We start from the raw sequence: 17198 nt of genomic DNA, 5'->3' as shown, positions 1-17198 counted from the left end.
AATCGTTCAAGGACTCCAAAGCCGGTGAAATCAAGATCGAAGCTCAGAGTTTACATCACAGAAGTTTCGGCTTATATGCAATCAATCATGGAGATGGCATTGTCGGAGACTGTTGACATCACGGACGAGGCAAAGTCAGGCCAATGATTCCTCGGCTATTGATCCAAGACAGAGGTAAAATCATGGAGAATGGGTCGTAATGGAAATGAATTCAGATGGTTATAACGGAGAAGGTGTTTACAGATCTTGTAAAGGAATGTCAATGTTAATTTTTTTGTGAAAGATTGGCTCCGAGTTTATCAGTTTCAGTTTCTGAAAACTGATGGTTACGAATCGCTTTATACACAGAGAAGGGAAGAAGATGACTGTTACTGATTTTGCTGGAACGTTACATGATAGTACCAAATGTTTTACCATTGTAACTTAACAGTACAAAATCTTTTAGGTAACAATACATGATGGTATCAAATGTTTTCAAAAGTTGTAACTAAAGGGATCCAAATCCCGTGAAATCATTCAAGGACTCCAAACCCCGTGAAATGAAGATCGAAGCTCAGGGTTTACATTACAGAAGTTTCACGATAGTCCCAAGTTTCGTCTTGTATGCAATCGTGGAGATGGCATTGCCGGTTTTTACTGGACGTTACATGATAGTACAAAATGTTTTGAAGTTGTAGTTTTATAGTACAAAATGTTTTGATATTGTAACTTGATAGTACAAAATGTTTATTTTATGTAACTTTGTAGTACAAAATACTTATGTTACATTATGGTACAAAATGTTTCTTTTGAGTGACTTAAAGGTTCACAGTAAACCCTTAAAGTGCCAGCTGACTGCTTCAGCGAACCATTAAAGGGAACTAAATTTGCCTCCAAAAGAACATATCCATTATGAGCAAAAAGGGTAACATGCCAATTAGGCTACTGACATCCATTGTTTGACTATATACACAACCCAAAATGAATACATAAACAGCCAATAGTGTTTAGGGTATGACACCTAACAAAAGGAAAACATTTGGTTCCAACCAATTGTCCAACCCAATGAAGGACCATATCCAGACCCAAACCCATGTTCAATAATGCCATCTCCTTCTCGTCCTTGGTTGCTGGCTCATAGTTCTTAGAGTAGCTGCAGCAGTTGTGCCTCTCCTTCTCCCTCCACCAATGGACTTTGAAGCAGATGCAGCAGGCGACTGGGAACTTGTGATGAACTCTGATTCTGGCATTGTACTTGGGGCAGAACTTTCAGGTGCAACCTAAGTATCTAGAAAACTCATCAATTGATCTACACAATATCCTTCAATTCAATGTGTGTAATTGATATTGAGATATATACCTGTGTATGAGTTGGAGCACTACCTGTTGAAGGTTCAGTATTATCAGGGGGTGGGGGAATATTATCAATTGCTTTCATTCTCTTTGCCTGCAATTGCAACTTAGAATTCAATGTTTAACAGAAATGTGGAGCACCAATGTAAAGCACAAACTATTGGATAACTCACTTTGCTAGAAGAACTAACTTCAGCACTTGTAGCACTGCCTCTTTTCTTACAAGTCCGCTTGTTGTGACCCTGGCCACCACAGTTACTGAACTTGCTGATGATGCATCCTTTATTTCCGACAATCTCAGCACCATCTTTCTCGACTCCTATGTCCTGCTCATTAGATCCCTTCTTCCTGACAATCTTGGGTCTACCCCTGTTTGCCTTAATGGAAGGAGGTTTCACGGGGGGTAAACCAGTAGGGTCATAGTTATGTATATCCCTTAAGGGATATATGATTGGCCCATATGATGCTCTAAATTTATCAACACTATAGCTGTTGTGAATAAAATCCTCCGGCATTTTTCTTTCTTCCAAAATACATGAAATACCATGTTGACAGGGGATTCCAGATAGCTGCCACCTCCTACAGCTACAATAATTTTCTCCTAAATCTACCACATACAGCTTCTCACCAACAGACACACTAAACTTTTCAGCGCCAGACTCTGTTGCCCAACAACCAGAAGCAAGTGACTTGTTTTGCTCAAGCTTTTTAAGGATCTTTGGACAGTACTTACCTGTATACTTCTCAGCTACTTTCCTTTTAAGGACCATCATCTTCATTAATTGTGTTCTGATAGTCTCCAATAAGGTAAGAATAGGCTTATCCCTTGCCTCTATAATCCACCTACAAAAGAAATGAAATGAAATAAGTATGAACACATACTTTTAAGTTATATTTTTCACTTAAATAGGCTTACCTGTTAAAGCATTCACAATGGTTGTTCAAGATGACATCACACTTGGGGTATGGTCTAAAATGAGATTTAGACCATTGTGATGGGACCTTATCTTGGAGCCACTGCCAAGCCTTTTCATCCTCTCTCTTAAACACCTCCATGGCTCTAAAGAACTCAGCTGCGTAAGTAGCTCTAGCAGCTGTCCAGAGAAGATCTTTAAGATCTTTTCCCTTCTTGATAGTTGGTATGGTGCATAGATTCTTCCATAGATGGCGTGTGCAAAACCTTTTCTCAACATCAGGAAACAGCTCTTTAAGGGATTGTACCAATCCCTACATAACAGAGGAAGAAAAATAGTTAAAGCAAATAACAATATGAGATAATAACTATGTACCAAATCTACATATAAATGACTCAGAGTTTACCTTTTCCTTGTCTCCCATGAAGGTCCAAGGTCTAGAATTCTGAATTTCCAAGTCTTGAGCTAGATTTCTTAAAAACCAAGACCATGTTTCTCTACATTCAATATCCACCACTCCATATGCTATAGGATAGATGCAATCATTTGCATCAATCCCAACTGCTGCAAGAAGCTGCCCCCCATATCTGCCTTTCAACCAACAACCATCCAACCCAATTAATGGCCTGCAGCCACTTAAGAAACCCATCTTGCAAGCATCAAAACATATATACATGTTCTAAAAAATCATCAAGTCACACCCAATATTAACAGTGGTTCCAGGATTGGTCTTCGTAAGTTCTCCAGCATAGTCCCTCAACTTAGCATATTGTTCATCATCTGAGGTCCTTAACATGTTCAGGCCATGTCTTCTTGCCCTCCACAACTTCACTCTATTGCATCTCACCTTATAATCATGGTCTAACTGATGGGCAAAGGACTTGTGTGACCATGTTGGGTCAGCCGTAATGTGGTTATGATATTCCTTACTTATCCACCTATATGACACAAACCGAGTTGGCACCTCCTTCCCACATGTATGCTCATCCCGAAACTTCTTTATTTGAATGGCTTGGTGCTTTTTGTTGAGTGATGCCCTCAAAATCCACTCACAATTTTTACACTTCGCATTTACTCTATCCTTGTGGTTTTTCTCAAAGACCACATTTACCTTGTTTAATATAACATAATGTCTCACTGCTTGCTTAAGGACTTTCATAGTTGCAAATAACATACCTCTCTGAAATTTGGGATCTTTCATGTCCCTTTCTGGCCTAAATTTCGGTAGTCTTTGTCTGCTCCCATCCTCATCATCGGAATGCACGCTTTGGAAGCCATCGGATTCATCACCATGGTCACTTGCCTCCCATGCACATTCCAGATCAGGATGCCATTCAGTTTCTTCATGTTCTGGCTCTCCACCTTCAGCTTCTTCGTGTTCTGCCTCTCTACATGCTGCTTCTTCATGTTGTGTCTCACCACCTTCTACTTCTTCATGTTCTACCTCTCCACTTTGTGTTTCATGATCTGCTTCCTCTCCTTCCCCCTCATGTCGAATTCCTTCTGCCATTGCAACATTTGCTTCAACCTCTTCCACATCATCATTAATATCAAAATCACTGTCATTGAAGTCACTGACAATATCTTCCACTGATTCTCTCTTAGTTCTTTCCTGCCCCTCCATAGCATTCACTGTTGCAAAGGTTGCAGTAGCATTCACTGTTGTAGAGGTTGTAGTAGCATTCACTGTTGCAAAAGATGTAAGCTTATCGATCTCTTCCAAGTTAAGATCATCCCAATCAATATCTTCCAAGTTAATATTAGTCATTGGGGCATTGACACCTAATGCTTCCACTCTGTCTTTCCCACCTCTGACTGACCCATCACCAGCCTCATTGGCATCTCTGTTTGCTTCCATTCTATGCTCCTCACCCCTATGTTCATCAGCCAAACCCCCAGTATCTGCATGCCAACCCATAAGAAGGGGTCTTCTTCTGCTTCCAATATCCTCAGGCCTTTGCACTGGCATGGGGGGTTTTCAACTTCCAACTCCTCGATTCTAACATTACTGGGAACTTTTCTTGCTTGTTCCTCTTTGATATACTCCTCTAACACCTCTTGTGCTGATTTAGTGACAATGTATATATGCACATAATTCCTTTCCCTTAGAGCTTGATTTGCCATCTTCAATGTATCCTCATCAGTTTGAAGCTTCTCTAGACTATCACCCAACTTTTCTACATCAGTTGTCCAAAAGTAATCTGCAAATCCACTTATTCCTAACTTTTTAACATCAGCATCAATCTCTAGCAAGGATATGTAGTCAGCAGATGCAAAATCCACAAAGTCTAGTTCACCCCCATCATAAACAGTATGTGCCCTGCCACGTTTAAGCTTGCCCTCATGATGATATTCGATTGTAAAATATGGAGAACCTTCATCTGTCAAAAACAAGTAAGCACCAAAATAGTTTATACTGCACAATGTCCTTCAAATTTCACATACACTACCAAGAAAAAAACAGATCAATACTTTTTCCACATCAAAAATCCCGAAACTATTTCAAGTAAGATCATTACTCTTAGTTTCACTTCAAAAATGTTACAAGGGTTTTGCATGTCCTCTATGAAGCCAAAGTTTAAACAGAACAAATCATCCAAATAGTTCGAAAGTAGATTACTTACCATACAAGGGAGCAGCGTTCTGTTCATTTCTAAATCGACTTTCATCTTCAGGAACGAACGCCATTGCACTTGAAAACCCTCACAATGGTCTATGATCACCCTCAAACTCTGATCGCACTAAAAAAAGATAGCTTGGCCAGAGAAATGATGGGTTTTCTTCTTTCTCCTTCAATACTCTCTCTCGGTTCTCAGCTCTCTGTTCTTTCTCCCTCAACACTCACCGATTTCACTTAAACAACCCTCACACTGGTATTTGATCACACTAAGAGCTTCATTCACACTCAAAATAAGATTTTTAACAGTAAAAGAGAGAGCTTGGTGAGAGATGGTGAGGAAGACGAACGGTTTCTGGTTTCTGGGTAGAGGACTTCGTCAGTTCTTTCCTTTCTCTCTCTTCGTCTCCGATATTTGAAGTTTTCCCCTTTATTTATTTATTTATTTATTTTTAATTTTAGTACTCTTTGCCATCCATGTTTTCCCGCCCAAGCCACGTCAGTCTGCTCCTGTGGGCCACGTCAGCAGGGAGGTGACACGTAGTAGCCGCGTCAGTGTCGGCTTGACGGCGTCAAGCTCGAGTTGACGGTTTGTACGATCATGAAACAACTTTGAAACATTTTGTACCATCATGTAGCGAAAAAAACTTTTTGGACCATCATGAAACATTTGTAAAACATTTTGGACCACCAGTGTAATTTACCCTATAGAAATAATAGATAACCAGTGAACGACACACCACGCGCGGAACAAAAAAAAAGATATCTATTAGAGTACGACATATCTTAAAGGTAAGAATTTATTCTTACTTGAAACTTAATTTAAATGACAATGTAAAAGTGGTAACTGTTGATAGATTAAGGCTAAAAACTTTGTATTTATTTGAAATTTTGAAATATTTTCTTTTCTTATTAAAAATATCTTCTATGTAGCTCAATATTTTTATTGTATGTTAATATTTTTATGGAGTTCATTTTTACTGAAATTACTTATATTAGTCCTCTAACTCGGCAAAATTATTTTTCCTTTTGTCCTCCTAAAGACTCGCCTCCAACCCTCCCCCGACCAAAGTCTTGGATCCGTCCTTGTAACTTGTTAATTAATATGCTAATTGTACATTTGATTTAGGAGTGAATGTAACTTTGAATTTTACTTTCTTTAGACAAACTGTTTTATAATTGCAAAAAGTGATAAACTTAATAGTTGTTATTAATTGTATGTTTAAACTTTTTTCATTTCTAAATTCTTAAAAGTAAACAATAATTTAACAATTGCAAATTAGTTAAGACTTGTGACTTAATATAATAGTTAGTGGGCATTTATCAATCAATCAATATATATAAATATATAAAAGCTTCGGTGCACTTATGAGAAAGCACCATGACTCTACTTTTTTTTAAGCCCTTAGCTCATGATTTAATCAACTTTTCAACTATTAGGATAATTTAATACATGACGAGAAGATTCATATATTGCTCGAATAGTTTAATTCTCAATCTAGAAATTCATGAATTTTATACAAACTTAGGTAGTATTAGATAAATTAAGTGCTTGAGAATTAAACACTTAATTAGTTAAAGATGAAATGTATAGGAAGTGGAGAGGAATGATAAGGATGAGAAAAGTTTCATGAAGAGTAAAAAGAACCAATAAGTGAAAAACGACTTATTTTGTTAAGTTAAATTTTTTTTACTTATTTCATTAAGTGATTTTGTACTTAATGATTAAGTAGTTAAGACGCTTATCTCTCATATTTCTCTATTTTTTCCATTCACTTTCACTTATAATTAACTTGTAACTAACTTTAAAGCACTTATATAATTAAGTTGAAATTAACATATTCTTATTCCTTAGTCAATGTATATACACATATCTCGTCGTTTCTTGTGCTTATTAATTCTCGCAACTACAACTTTCTAGCGCGCATATATGTATATTGTGTATATATATATATATATATATACACACACACATATAATCCACAGTTTTTGCTTTAGAAAGAGAATGAGGGTTTTCATAGAAATGTAAGTCTACATATATTCAAGTTAGAGAAGAGATATCGTCAATGCTTTAGATGGCATAAATGGGACATATTTGGAGGACAAATCATTATTACAAGATCATGCAATCAGGGCCACAAACACAAAAGAGGTGCTGTGAAGATTATCAATAACGGAATAGAATAAGAATAAAAGAGAAGAAGATACTATACACTGAAGAAGCAATCACAAGATGCACGGTTTGAGTTGGGTGGAAAAGCGACTTCTCCTTTGTAACCTCCATGAACATAGAATAAATTAAATTTTGTGGGAAAGAGCTAAGAGGATGGCATGAGCTTCTGCCTGCAGTGGGGAATGAGTAAGTTGCTGCTTGCTCCAGGATCGAACCAAGGCACCTTCATGTGAGTAGGCCACACCAGCAATGCAACATTTAGAGGAGATCCAAGCTGCATCAGTGAAGATTTGAGTCCATCCTTGATGAAGACAAGCAGGGAGCACATCGGCCTGGGGCTTAGGATGGCAAGTGCTGCTAATGTTCTGCTGTATATGGATGAAATCAGCTCTTTCTTGTTTCTGCAGGTCATGAGCTGGTGCTGGAGTTGCTGGATCTGGTGGTCTTGGCTCGGTACTGATGTTCCAGGAATGTTGCAATTTGATCTTGCAGCAGCCTTCGGGTTTGGGGCAGAGTTGGGGCTTAGTATTATTGTCCAATTCTCCTTTGGATCTTTGAATCCTGAGTGCTCCTCAAAAGCTTTGAGAATTCGACCGAGGACTTTGGGTAGTTCCAACCGTGCCCCTGCATATGAACATTCATTTCTAAGATAGTATATGACTTGATATAATAATAATTGTTGGGCCGGTTTCTCTCCTATATGGAGAATGGTGAGTGCGGGTGTTGGAAGTAATCCCACATGGAAAAGTTGAGAGGAAATCCATAGGTTTATAAGAGATAATGGTCTAGTAACCCATTGGCTTAAGTTTTTGGGTTGTGGATGGGCCCAAGTCCAAAGTAGACCTGTGGATTTTTCCTAACAAGTGGTATCAAAGCCCAAGGTAATGATCCTGGGGAAGTGCACACGCTATGCGTGGAAACCCACACCACGCCAAGGTCCGAGTGTGGAACTCGTGGCTAGTGATGGGCCTAACAATTGGTATCCGAGTCCGGAAGTGGAAGCCCGGCTCGAAGTCCTCCATATAGTCGAGAAGGGGGGGAATTGTTGGGCCGGTTTCTCTCCTATATGGAGAATGGTGAGTGCGGGTGTTGGAAGTAATCCCACATGGAAAAGTTGAGAGGAAATCCATAGGTTTATAAGAGATAATGGTCTAGTAACCCATTGGCTTAAGTTTTTGGGTTGCGGATGGGCCCAAGTCCAAAGTAGACCTATGGATTTTTCCTAACAATAATGTCATAATTTTATCGTAATATATGATTGTTTTAAAATATTACATATGCTTTTTGGTATCAAGTAAAATTTTCAAATGAAATTCATCACCAAAAAGTTTTGAGTTAGGAAAAGATGGTATCGTCCGCAGCGAAGCGTGGGTTGATTGCAAGTATTACAGTATTATCTAGCAAGGGCAACATTATCTAGCAAGGGCAACAGCCAACAGAGGCGGCTTGGGCCACCGCTGTTCACCTTTGACTTCTACCTCTACAATTACTCCCCTCTCTTCAACTCTTTGCCAATTCCCTCCCTCTCTATTTCATGCTTTACGCCCTTCTCCTTTTATTTTCAAAGTTTATTTATTAATTAATTTTAGTAATACTAATATTGATTGATAATCTAATTGAATCTATTTAATATATTTTAATTTACTTAAACTTATATATTATAAATATAAATTTATTTATAGAAATTGTGGACATATAAATTCTGCGCGCAACGGGATTGCATCTCTATTATCTATTTAAACAAAAAATTGAAAGCTGTTCAACTGTTTGACCATTCATTTGGCCTGCACTGCAATCACGACCACCATCCGCCCTCAACCCTATACAATATGGATTGTGATTAATATCAACTAATCATGTCATGTCAATTAAAATAATAATAATTTGTAATGACCTGATCGAGCAAGGAGAGGAGTATAAATTACTATGCTTGCCTTTGATTTTCGAGTTGGATTATAATTCAATTTAACTTGATTTTGTATAATGATTATAAATATTAATAAATATATTGATTCGAGGGAATATATATGTATGCATATTAAATGTGAAAGTAGATAAAAAAATAGTTAATGAAAAGTATAAACAGTAAATTATTATTAAATATAAAAGATAAAATAATAATGACTATATTACTGAATTTAATGGCAGAGTATAGAGTTAAATTATCATTTAAAAAACAAACACAGCCAGTCGTCCACGGTTGTTGCCTGTTTGATGTCATTTCCCTCGTCATCGCTCTCAATTGGAATTTTCCTGCAACTGCCTGCCCCCAAGGAGGAGGACCTGTTCCTCGTCTTCATTCGACCTTTTGGGTTGCGGACTTGTGCTCTACTTTCCGTTCACACTGATCCTTTCGATTTTCATCTTATTTCCTTCTTGTCTGGGGTAATCCTCTTCTGATTGAAAGAAGCACCAAAGACCGACCAGCAAGCAAAGAAGGAAGGAGAGCATAGAAGGGAAGGTAGGTGGTGGAGTTGAGTGGAGGTTAATAGGTCGGAGATCAGGTAGACATATATAGAAAGCATTTGGCATGAAGTCATCGCGGGGCGGACGTCGATCGGCGGAAGCTGCCATACAGTCTATCGGGCTGGGTTACGATCTAACGGTCGATCTGAGGCTAAAATACTGCAAGCAGCTGGAGCAGTCCCGACGCCTCGTCACCATCCCTGAAGCCGACAAGCTCCGTGACATCTCCATCCCCGGCGTGGGTCCGATCCCCAATGTCCCCAAGCCTATCAACTGCGATAAAGGGGAGCGCATGAGGTTCAGCTCCGATGTCCTCTCTTTCCAGCAGGTTAGGTCGCTCCTCTTCCTTTTTCTTTTGTCTGATGCCGTGCCGACTGAGATGTTTTTGTTTGCTGAGAAGAGCTCGACCGTGGCTCTGCTTCCCTTCCTTTGTAGTTTGCTTAGATTAAATGGAACAGCTAATTTTAAAAATATAAATAAAAGAAGAATTTTGGAGGATGATCGGTCATCCATCCATCCATCTATCCATTCATTCATTTGTTCAAAGTAGGAAAGCAGTTAACCTCTTCCTCTGCTTCCTAATCCTGCTGTGTCTATAACATGAGCTGTCAGATGTCGGAGCAGTTTAACCAGGAGCTGTCTCTGTCTGGGAAGATTCCTACTGGCCACTTCAATGCCGCGTTTGATTTCAGGGAGGGTTGGCAACGGGACGCAGCCAACACCAAGACCCTTGCCTTCGACGGAGTCTTCCTCACTCTTTACAGCATCGCCCTAGAAAAGTCCCAGCTGATCCTGGCCGACCATGCCAAGCAGGCTGTCCCCTCATCATGGGATCCTGCCGCTCTCGCCCGGTACAGTTAGTTGATACTTGAGCTTCTTCCGTAATGAATTGTGCTTTTGCCAGCCTATCCTATGTCGTTCTGTGATGCCAGATATCAGCCTCGACTTGCACAACTTCTCTTTTTTTTCTTTGCCTACCTGCTTCAACATTGAAGAATGCTTCCAAAAGAGAGGCCGTGGGGGGGGGGGGGGGGGGGGTGGGTGTGAGGGGAAGTGAGAAGAAAACTAAATGGAAAAAGAAAAACAAATGCATTTCTGAAAGCGCAGATAAGCTCATGCTATGTATATCTTATCTTGTTTCTTGATCGTTCTGCATCTGGGTTTAGATATTTCAGGGAAACTCGGATTCGTTCAGCAAGAAGCATTTTGAGCATTGAAATTTCATGAATTTTCCCGTCATAAGAGTTACAATGGTTCTTGTCCAGATGAAGGAAGAAGCATTTCACATTCTTCTTAATTTCAGGTTCATTGAGAAGTTCGGAACCCATGTAATTGTTGGCGTGAAGATGGGGGGGAAGGATGTAATATACGCAAAGCAGCAGCATTCATCACCTCTTCAGCCTGCTGATGTACAAAAGAAATTGAAGGACATGGCAGACAAGTTGTTCGTCGATGGAAATGGGAACCATGGGATAAATCTTGGGAGATCAAATGTTGCAGAAAAGGTTTTGGCGATCCTCTCAATTCTCATTCTTTATTGTGCAATTCATTGGTCTCTTATATAGATTCAATTCCATACTCACCCAATATCTGTGATGTTCTTTGATGAATATTTTGAATTTTAGTGGTTGAATAGACGGAAGAGGTGCGACTGAACCGCATGCTGATGCTTTTCTTGTTTTATAATATGAGGCTACAAAATGTGAAGCTTCTGACTGCAGATTTTAATCACGCAGGGAAGAGGATTCAACCTCATGGAAGCTCTTCCATCCACATCTTATTCCCGAGTGGAGGTACAAAATCTACTTGACTGATTCTTTGTTTGGACTCTGCCCCCAAGCCCTTATTTTTATTGTAGAGTGAATAGTGAGACATGATTGTCATTGTTTTCTATCTAATTGTCCCCCACATCCTTAATAGAAGAAAATAACTTATAATGCTGCCCTATCTGCTAACAAACCCTCCTCATTTATTTGCTTTCTGTTACCTATTGTTATATTGCTTGCATAGCAAAATTTTGCTTCTTGTTTGGAGCGTAACTGCAGATGGTTTGCCCTTGTTCTGCACCCCAAAAAAAGGAAAAAGAAGAAACAATCTTTTAGCCTTTTGTTATTTAATTGTTTTAGCATCTTTCAGGTGCAGAATATCATATTCGAGGGCAGGAGGAAAGGTGGAAATGGTAAAAGAAATTTGACCCACAGCGAGTGGTGTCAAACTGTACATGAAGAACCTGAGGCGATCTCCATGACATTCATCCCAATTGCATCATTGCTGAGTGGAATTGATGGAAGTGGATTCTTAAGTCATGCCATCAACCTCTACCTGCGCTGTAAGAACAAATCTTTGTTGTTAGTCTCTGCAGTAATGCATGTTGAGCTTTTATTAGATGCTGGGGGTACCGCAGTCCACATCTCTAAACTTTATTTTAGTTATATGTTGTTTTCCTTATTCTTTTAATTGGATGAACCAGGATTGCTCTTTGTTAACTCAAACTCAACCAATACATCAAGTCCATGCGCTAGCAACCCTTAACTCTCAAGCTGAGCTCTGATGCACCATACATTAACTGAATCTAGAAGGAGAAACTGAACAGAGTTAGCATATTAGAAGCTCACTGAGGTGAACCCCTGCCTTGACGAATCCTCTTGCTGAGTCTTCACCAGCCTCTTCTGCAAATCTCTTTTTCTTAGCAGCCTACACTTGACAGCAGCCTTGATGGTAGCCAGAAGCATTCTTCTGGAGAGACAATATTCACAAAAGTCCTGTCATTCAGAGCTTTCCAGATATAATAACATGTGCATGCTAAGCAATTTTAGCCGCAATAATGTTCCCTACCTTACCCCTGAGCTTTCTTACAGTCCAATCATCTTCAAACTCCATTTCTCACTGCAGTGCACTTTCTCACACCACTTTCCCCACGGCAACCCCCTCCTGGCCCCTGTCGCCCCCGGCGTCGCGCTGCGAGAAGCAACGGAAGAATAATAAGGGGTTTCTACTCTCTCCAGTTTGTCCACAAAAAACATAAATAGTGTCCAGACCTCTCTTCTACTTGGCCAATCTGTCAAAGATAGCTGGTACCTTAATGCCAACCAAGACGTGAAGCAGTGCTTTGGGATTCAAAGCTAGAACAGGATTAGCCTGTGTCAATTCATGTTTGGTCCATTCTGCCTTATTCTGTTCCAACCCCTTGAAATAGTAAAAGCGCCCTTTGGATCAGCTGTCCAATCTTCTCTGTCTCCCTTTTAATATCAGGGATGATATTCAGGATGTGCTGTCAAATGAGAGTCATTTCAACCAGCCATTTGATCTCCATCTCCAGGAATCACCATCTAGGAACTTTAGACTGAAGCAATACCTGGTCCCATCACATCTCTTCTTTGCAGCCTGGCACGAACAGGGCTTAAGGCTTCCCAATTCTACCAAATTTTTGGAATTGAAATGTAAGGGGATTGGTAGTGGTTTGAAACCCCACCTATCCCTCTCCGTCCTTTTAAATTTAATTCTCAAAAGCAGGTCTTATTTCGTTTCCTAATCAAGTGCTAGATCAGCGAATATGTTCTATTCCTCAACTTTTGCAAATAGAAAATAATTAGGAGCAGAAAGGGACCAAAAACTCCTACCTTTTAATATGTAGACATTACTCCATCCAATCCTTAAGGGTACATCCTTACTGTCCAAGTGAACCTTATGGCACAGGCTTTAATCCAACCTAGCAACTTCTTCACCCAAAGCCCCCTGTCCTGCTAAGGCAAACAAATGGCGGACCAATCAACTTTTTCCCCTGCAGCAGCTTTAGTTTTGCATTTATTTTTGACCATCCTCGCAACATTCTTTGGTAAGATAAAGTCTCTAGACCAGCAGTTCAGAGTGCAATACATATTGGATTAGCTGTGGCCTACCTGTGTGTGGTACCTTCATTGCAGCTTAGCGGTTTATCGTTTTGCACTATTTTATCACCTTGAGGTTTGAACTCTGGGTCAGTCTATCAGTGACAAGTGGTTCCCTTGCGTAAATCCACTAACTGCAATTGTTATCCTGACAATATCCTTCTATCTTCTGCATGGTGAACCTCAGCTTATTCCGCTGGAGCTTGAGGGGCAGACATTTCATAAAACTCCTGAAAAGTTTCCACTAGTGCTTCGACTGACTACAGTTCATTCTTGAGAAAAAAATCAGAAGATCGTATTGTTTTGTACATCTGCCTTTTTATAAGTAGGATGATAAGATAGCTTTCCCTCTTTAGCTGCTTTTTTCAAGGGCTCAGGAAAGACCTCGACAGCAATAACAATGAGATACGAAGACAAAGGATTACCTTGACCCACCTTCTCCCCCCTTGAAATAGCCCTCATTGATAGAACTAGAGTACTGGACCCAGTAATGCAAGAATCAATCCATTTGAATTGCTGAGGAACATTGATCATAGATATATAAAAGTCACCAGTGAATTCACTCCTCCCGCAAGGTTTGAGCTGGGGGGGGGGGGGGGGGGGGGGGGGGAAGAGCCACTTATTCAAAATAAGAAATAAAAAAAAAGAAACTCAAAATAGCCTTGGTGGTCCTTAATAACAATGTCCAGTGCAATTTTGTATAAGTGAACAATGTTATCCATGAGCTTTGTTACTGTCCATAGCCCATAATGTGTTCCGTACTTCCTCTTCTGTGACAGGCCTAATAATGGAGGCCCTTATGCTTATTAAGAACTCTTAAGTTTTTAAAGTGCTTTATGCATCTCCACTCACTGCTCAATCAGCTCTACGTACCCCAAACATTTCGTATAAAATTTCAGATCTTCATTAGCTATGGTTGCAAGTTCTTTTTTTTTTGAAAGTAGTTGTTCTAGTCTTTCTCCATCTTCAGATAAATAAAATTTATTGCCTTTGGGGTCCTCCTGCCTTCACTATTGTTCTGAATTCTGATCCCCGAGGATATCTACAACAATTTTGACTCTGCTGTTAATATCAGACAAATATTCCCTGAGGAACTCCTTCAGTGAATATTTTCCTGTCCTAAATGGTATGCTAGACATTTAGCTGCTCTCTCCTGCAGCATTGTCATCCATAAGGAAATATACCGCATTTGTTTGTTCAATCATTATATTCTTTAATCATCCGAGCTGATTTATGATCACTGGTGCCTAACGCTGAAAAGTCATATGGAGTCAAAGGAGGCAATTTAGTGCCATTTGGATACCAATGAGCGGTTAACCAATGAAATCAAATAGATTTAAGAAGTGAAAGACCAGCTTGCTATTTTAATGTTCACTGACACTCTTAAGAGAAAATGAAGATACAGTTCTTGCTATACCTTCCAATTTCTTGGGGCTTTCTGTAATTGCTATATTACTGCTTGCATCGATGGAACACCACCACGATCATTTATTTGATGCTTTTAAGCGCAGATAAACCACCAATTGAAGAACTACATCAGTTTTTGGAGTTTCAGCTTCCAAGGCAGTGGGCGCCTGTATTTGGAGAGCTTGCCTTGGGCCCTGAAAAAAAGCAGCAGAGCAGTGCATCACTGCAGTTGAGCTTCATGGGTCCTAAACTCTATGTTAACACGACCCTGGTAATACCATCTTTTTTCTTGCAAATGTTCTGTTTCTTCAGATGCAAATGTTCGGTTCTTCAGATGCATCATAGTTTATATCCTGGCAGACTAAATCCTACTAGGCCTTTTAAGTCTCAATTGATATAAGGCTCACCCCTGTAATAGTTCAGCATTACTTATAGTCGGTAACAATTGTAGTTTTGCAGAACGTATTTCATAAGTTTGTTGGGTTTATTGAGCGGACAAGTTTCCTTTTCGAATGTCTTTTTTGAAGAAGCTAGGGGCATGCTTTTGCTTCATGATTAACACAAATGAACTAATTTCTTCAGTTTCCATTAGATGGTTGGATTATTTTAAAGTTAAAAAGTAGGTTTCCAACTTCATGGCATCAAGGGATCTTTGGTTTTCTTCTACAGCACTATTAAGATGGCATGCATTCGTGCTTATCTCGAGATTGCTAGCCATATAGTTCACTCCGTTTTGATTTAGATGTCCATTCATTTAGCTAATCAAGGAAACCATTTAGCTCAATACTGAAAACTACTTTCTCATGTTAGACACTTGGGTTCCCATGCCTCAGATCCATACTTATTTTTTATTTTTATTTTTTTCCATTCCATAAAAAATTCATTCACAGGTTGATGTGGGCAAGAAGCCAGTTACTGGTCTTCGGTTATATCTGGAGGGGAAAAGAAGCAATTGCTTAGCAATTCACTTACAACACCTATCTTCGCAGCCAAAGACCTTCCAAGTCGTGGATGAATCATCAAATGGCAAATTCTCCAGCCCCTCTGACGATCGCAGGTACTATGAGAAGGTTCAATGGAAGAGCTTCTCACACATTTGCACTGCTCCTGTTGAGTCGGATGAAGATCTCTCCATTGTGACGGGGGCACACTTTGAAGTTGGGGATTCTGGCCTGAAGAAGGTTTTGTTTCTGAGGCTACACTTCTCAAAGGTAGTCGGTGCCACAGTTGTTAAAAGACCGGTGTGGGATGGTTCCCCTGCAGGTTTGGCCCAAAAATCAGGAATAATCTCGTCCTTGATTAGCACGCATTTATCATCAGCAGCACAAAAACCGGCCCCTCGACCCTCCGATGTAAACATCAATTCTGCTGTCTATCCTGGGGGCCCTCCAGTTCCAAGCCAGACACCGAAGCTGCTGAGGTTTGTCGACACGACTGAGATGACAAGAGGACCCCAGGACTCACCTGGATACTGGGTTGTATCTGGGGCTAGGTTGATGGTGGAGAAAGGGAAAATATCTCTTCAGGTCAAGTACTCTCTACTGGCTATATTACTACCTGATGAAGAGGTCTGATTGGATTGCATGGACCCTCGGTATATGTGGAGTATGAATGAATGCCTTAAAAAAAATAAAATTGAGGGGGCTTGCAGGTTTTTGTTTGGTCCAACGGTCTGTTGAAATAGTTGGTGTACATGTTAGTGAGCAGCAGTTGTATGTTAATGTTTTATAATTTCCGAAGTCTGAACATAGGAAAATTGATTGCTACTTGTATTTTTTTTTTTTGGGTGGGTTCCCATTGTTGTTTGAGGGGGTTTGTTTAATTAAGGAGAGGAACAAAGGAGTGGAAAGATAAGAACGCATTGTTGAGGACGATTAAAAATTGATCCGTTACATTACATGCAGCGAGTAACAAGCTAGGCCGTCATAGTTCGTTGCTTCCTTTTCCTAGGTAAGTTATCGTCCGTTGCTTTTGACAATTCTCATCTTTCTAATTTATTAGTGTTTATTGTGTTGCACGTGATTTTTACATAGGTTATTAATTAAAATTAAGGGTTAATAATAAAAAAATGTAAAATAACAATTTGCTCCTTAAGAAATCGATATTACATCAAAGCTGACATTAAAATTTTTTTCTATATTAATTTTGATCTTGACCTATTAAATGTACAACATATTGTCCCTTTCGTCTGTTTATCGTTAAAAACTCAATGGAATCCTTTGATGGAAAAGGAAATGTCAAAATTGATGTAAAAAAAAGTAAGAAATAATATCACATCAGATATTTCCGTCCACTATTGGACAACGGACAGATAGAAGGGGTTATTTGATGTACACTTCATCTGTTAATTTTCAATTTCATATAAAAAATTTCTTGAGATCTGATTTGATGTAATATCAATC

General features: G+C 39.5%; 1 protein-coding gene across 1 annotated transcript; it reads left to right on the top strand.

Moving 5' to 3' along the window:
• Positions 1 to 9237: 9237 nt before the first annotated feature.
• Positions 9238 to 16750, top strand: LOC116210679 (MACPF domain-containing protein At4g24290-like). Its single transcript, XM_031544656.1, has 7 exons — positions 9238 to 9830; positions 10115 to 10353; positions 10806 to 11007; positions 11239 to 11295; positions 11639 to 11831; positions 14901 to 15067; positions 15687 to 16750. The coding sequence occupies exons 1-7, from the start codon at positions 9567 to 9569 to the stop codon at positions 16368 to 16370; spliced, it is 1806 nt and encodes a 601-aa protein (XP_031400516.1). The 5' UTR covers positions 9238 to 9566; the 3' UTR covers positions 16371 to 16750.
• The last annotated feature ends 448 nt before the right edge of the window (positions 16751 to 17198 follow it).

Source organism: Punica granatum, chromosome 6, assembly GCF_007655135.1.
Source record: "Punica granatum isolate Tunisia-2019 chromosome 6, ASM765513v2, whole genome shotgun sequence".
NCBI classification, from domain to species: domain Eukaryota; kingdom Viridiplantae; phylum Streptophyta; class Magnoliopsida; order Myrtales; family Lythraceae; genus Punica; species Punica granatum.
The sequence above is the reverse complement of the archived record's forward strand: the minus strand, read 5'-3'. Positions and strand labels throughout refer to the sequence as shown.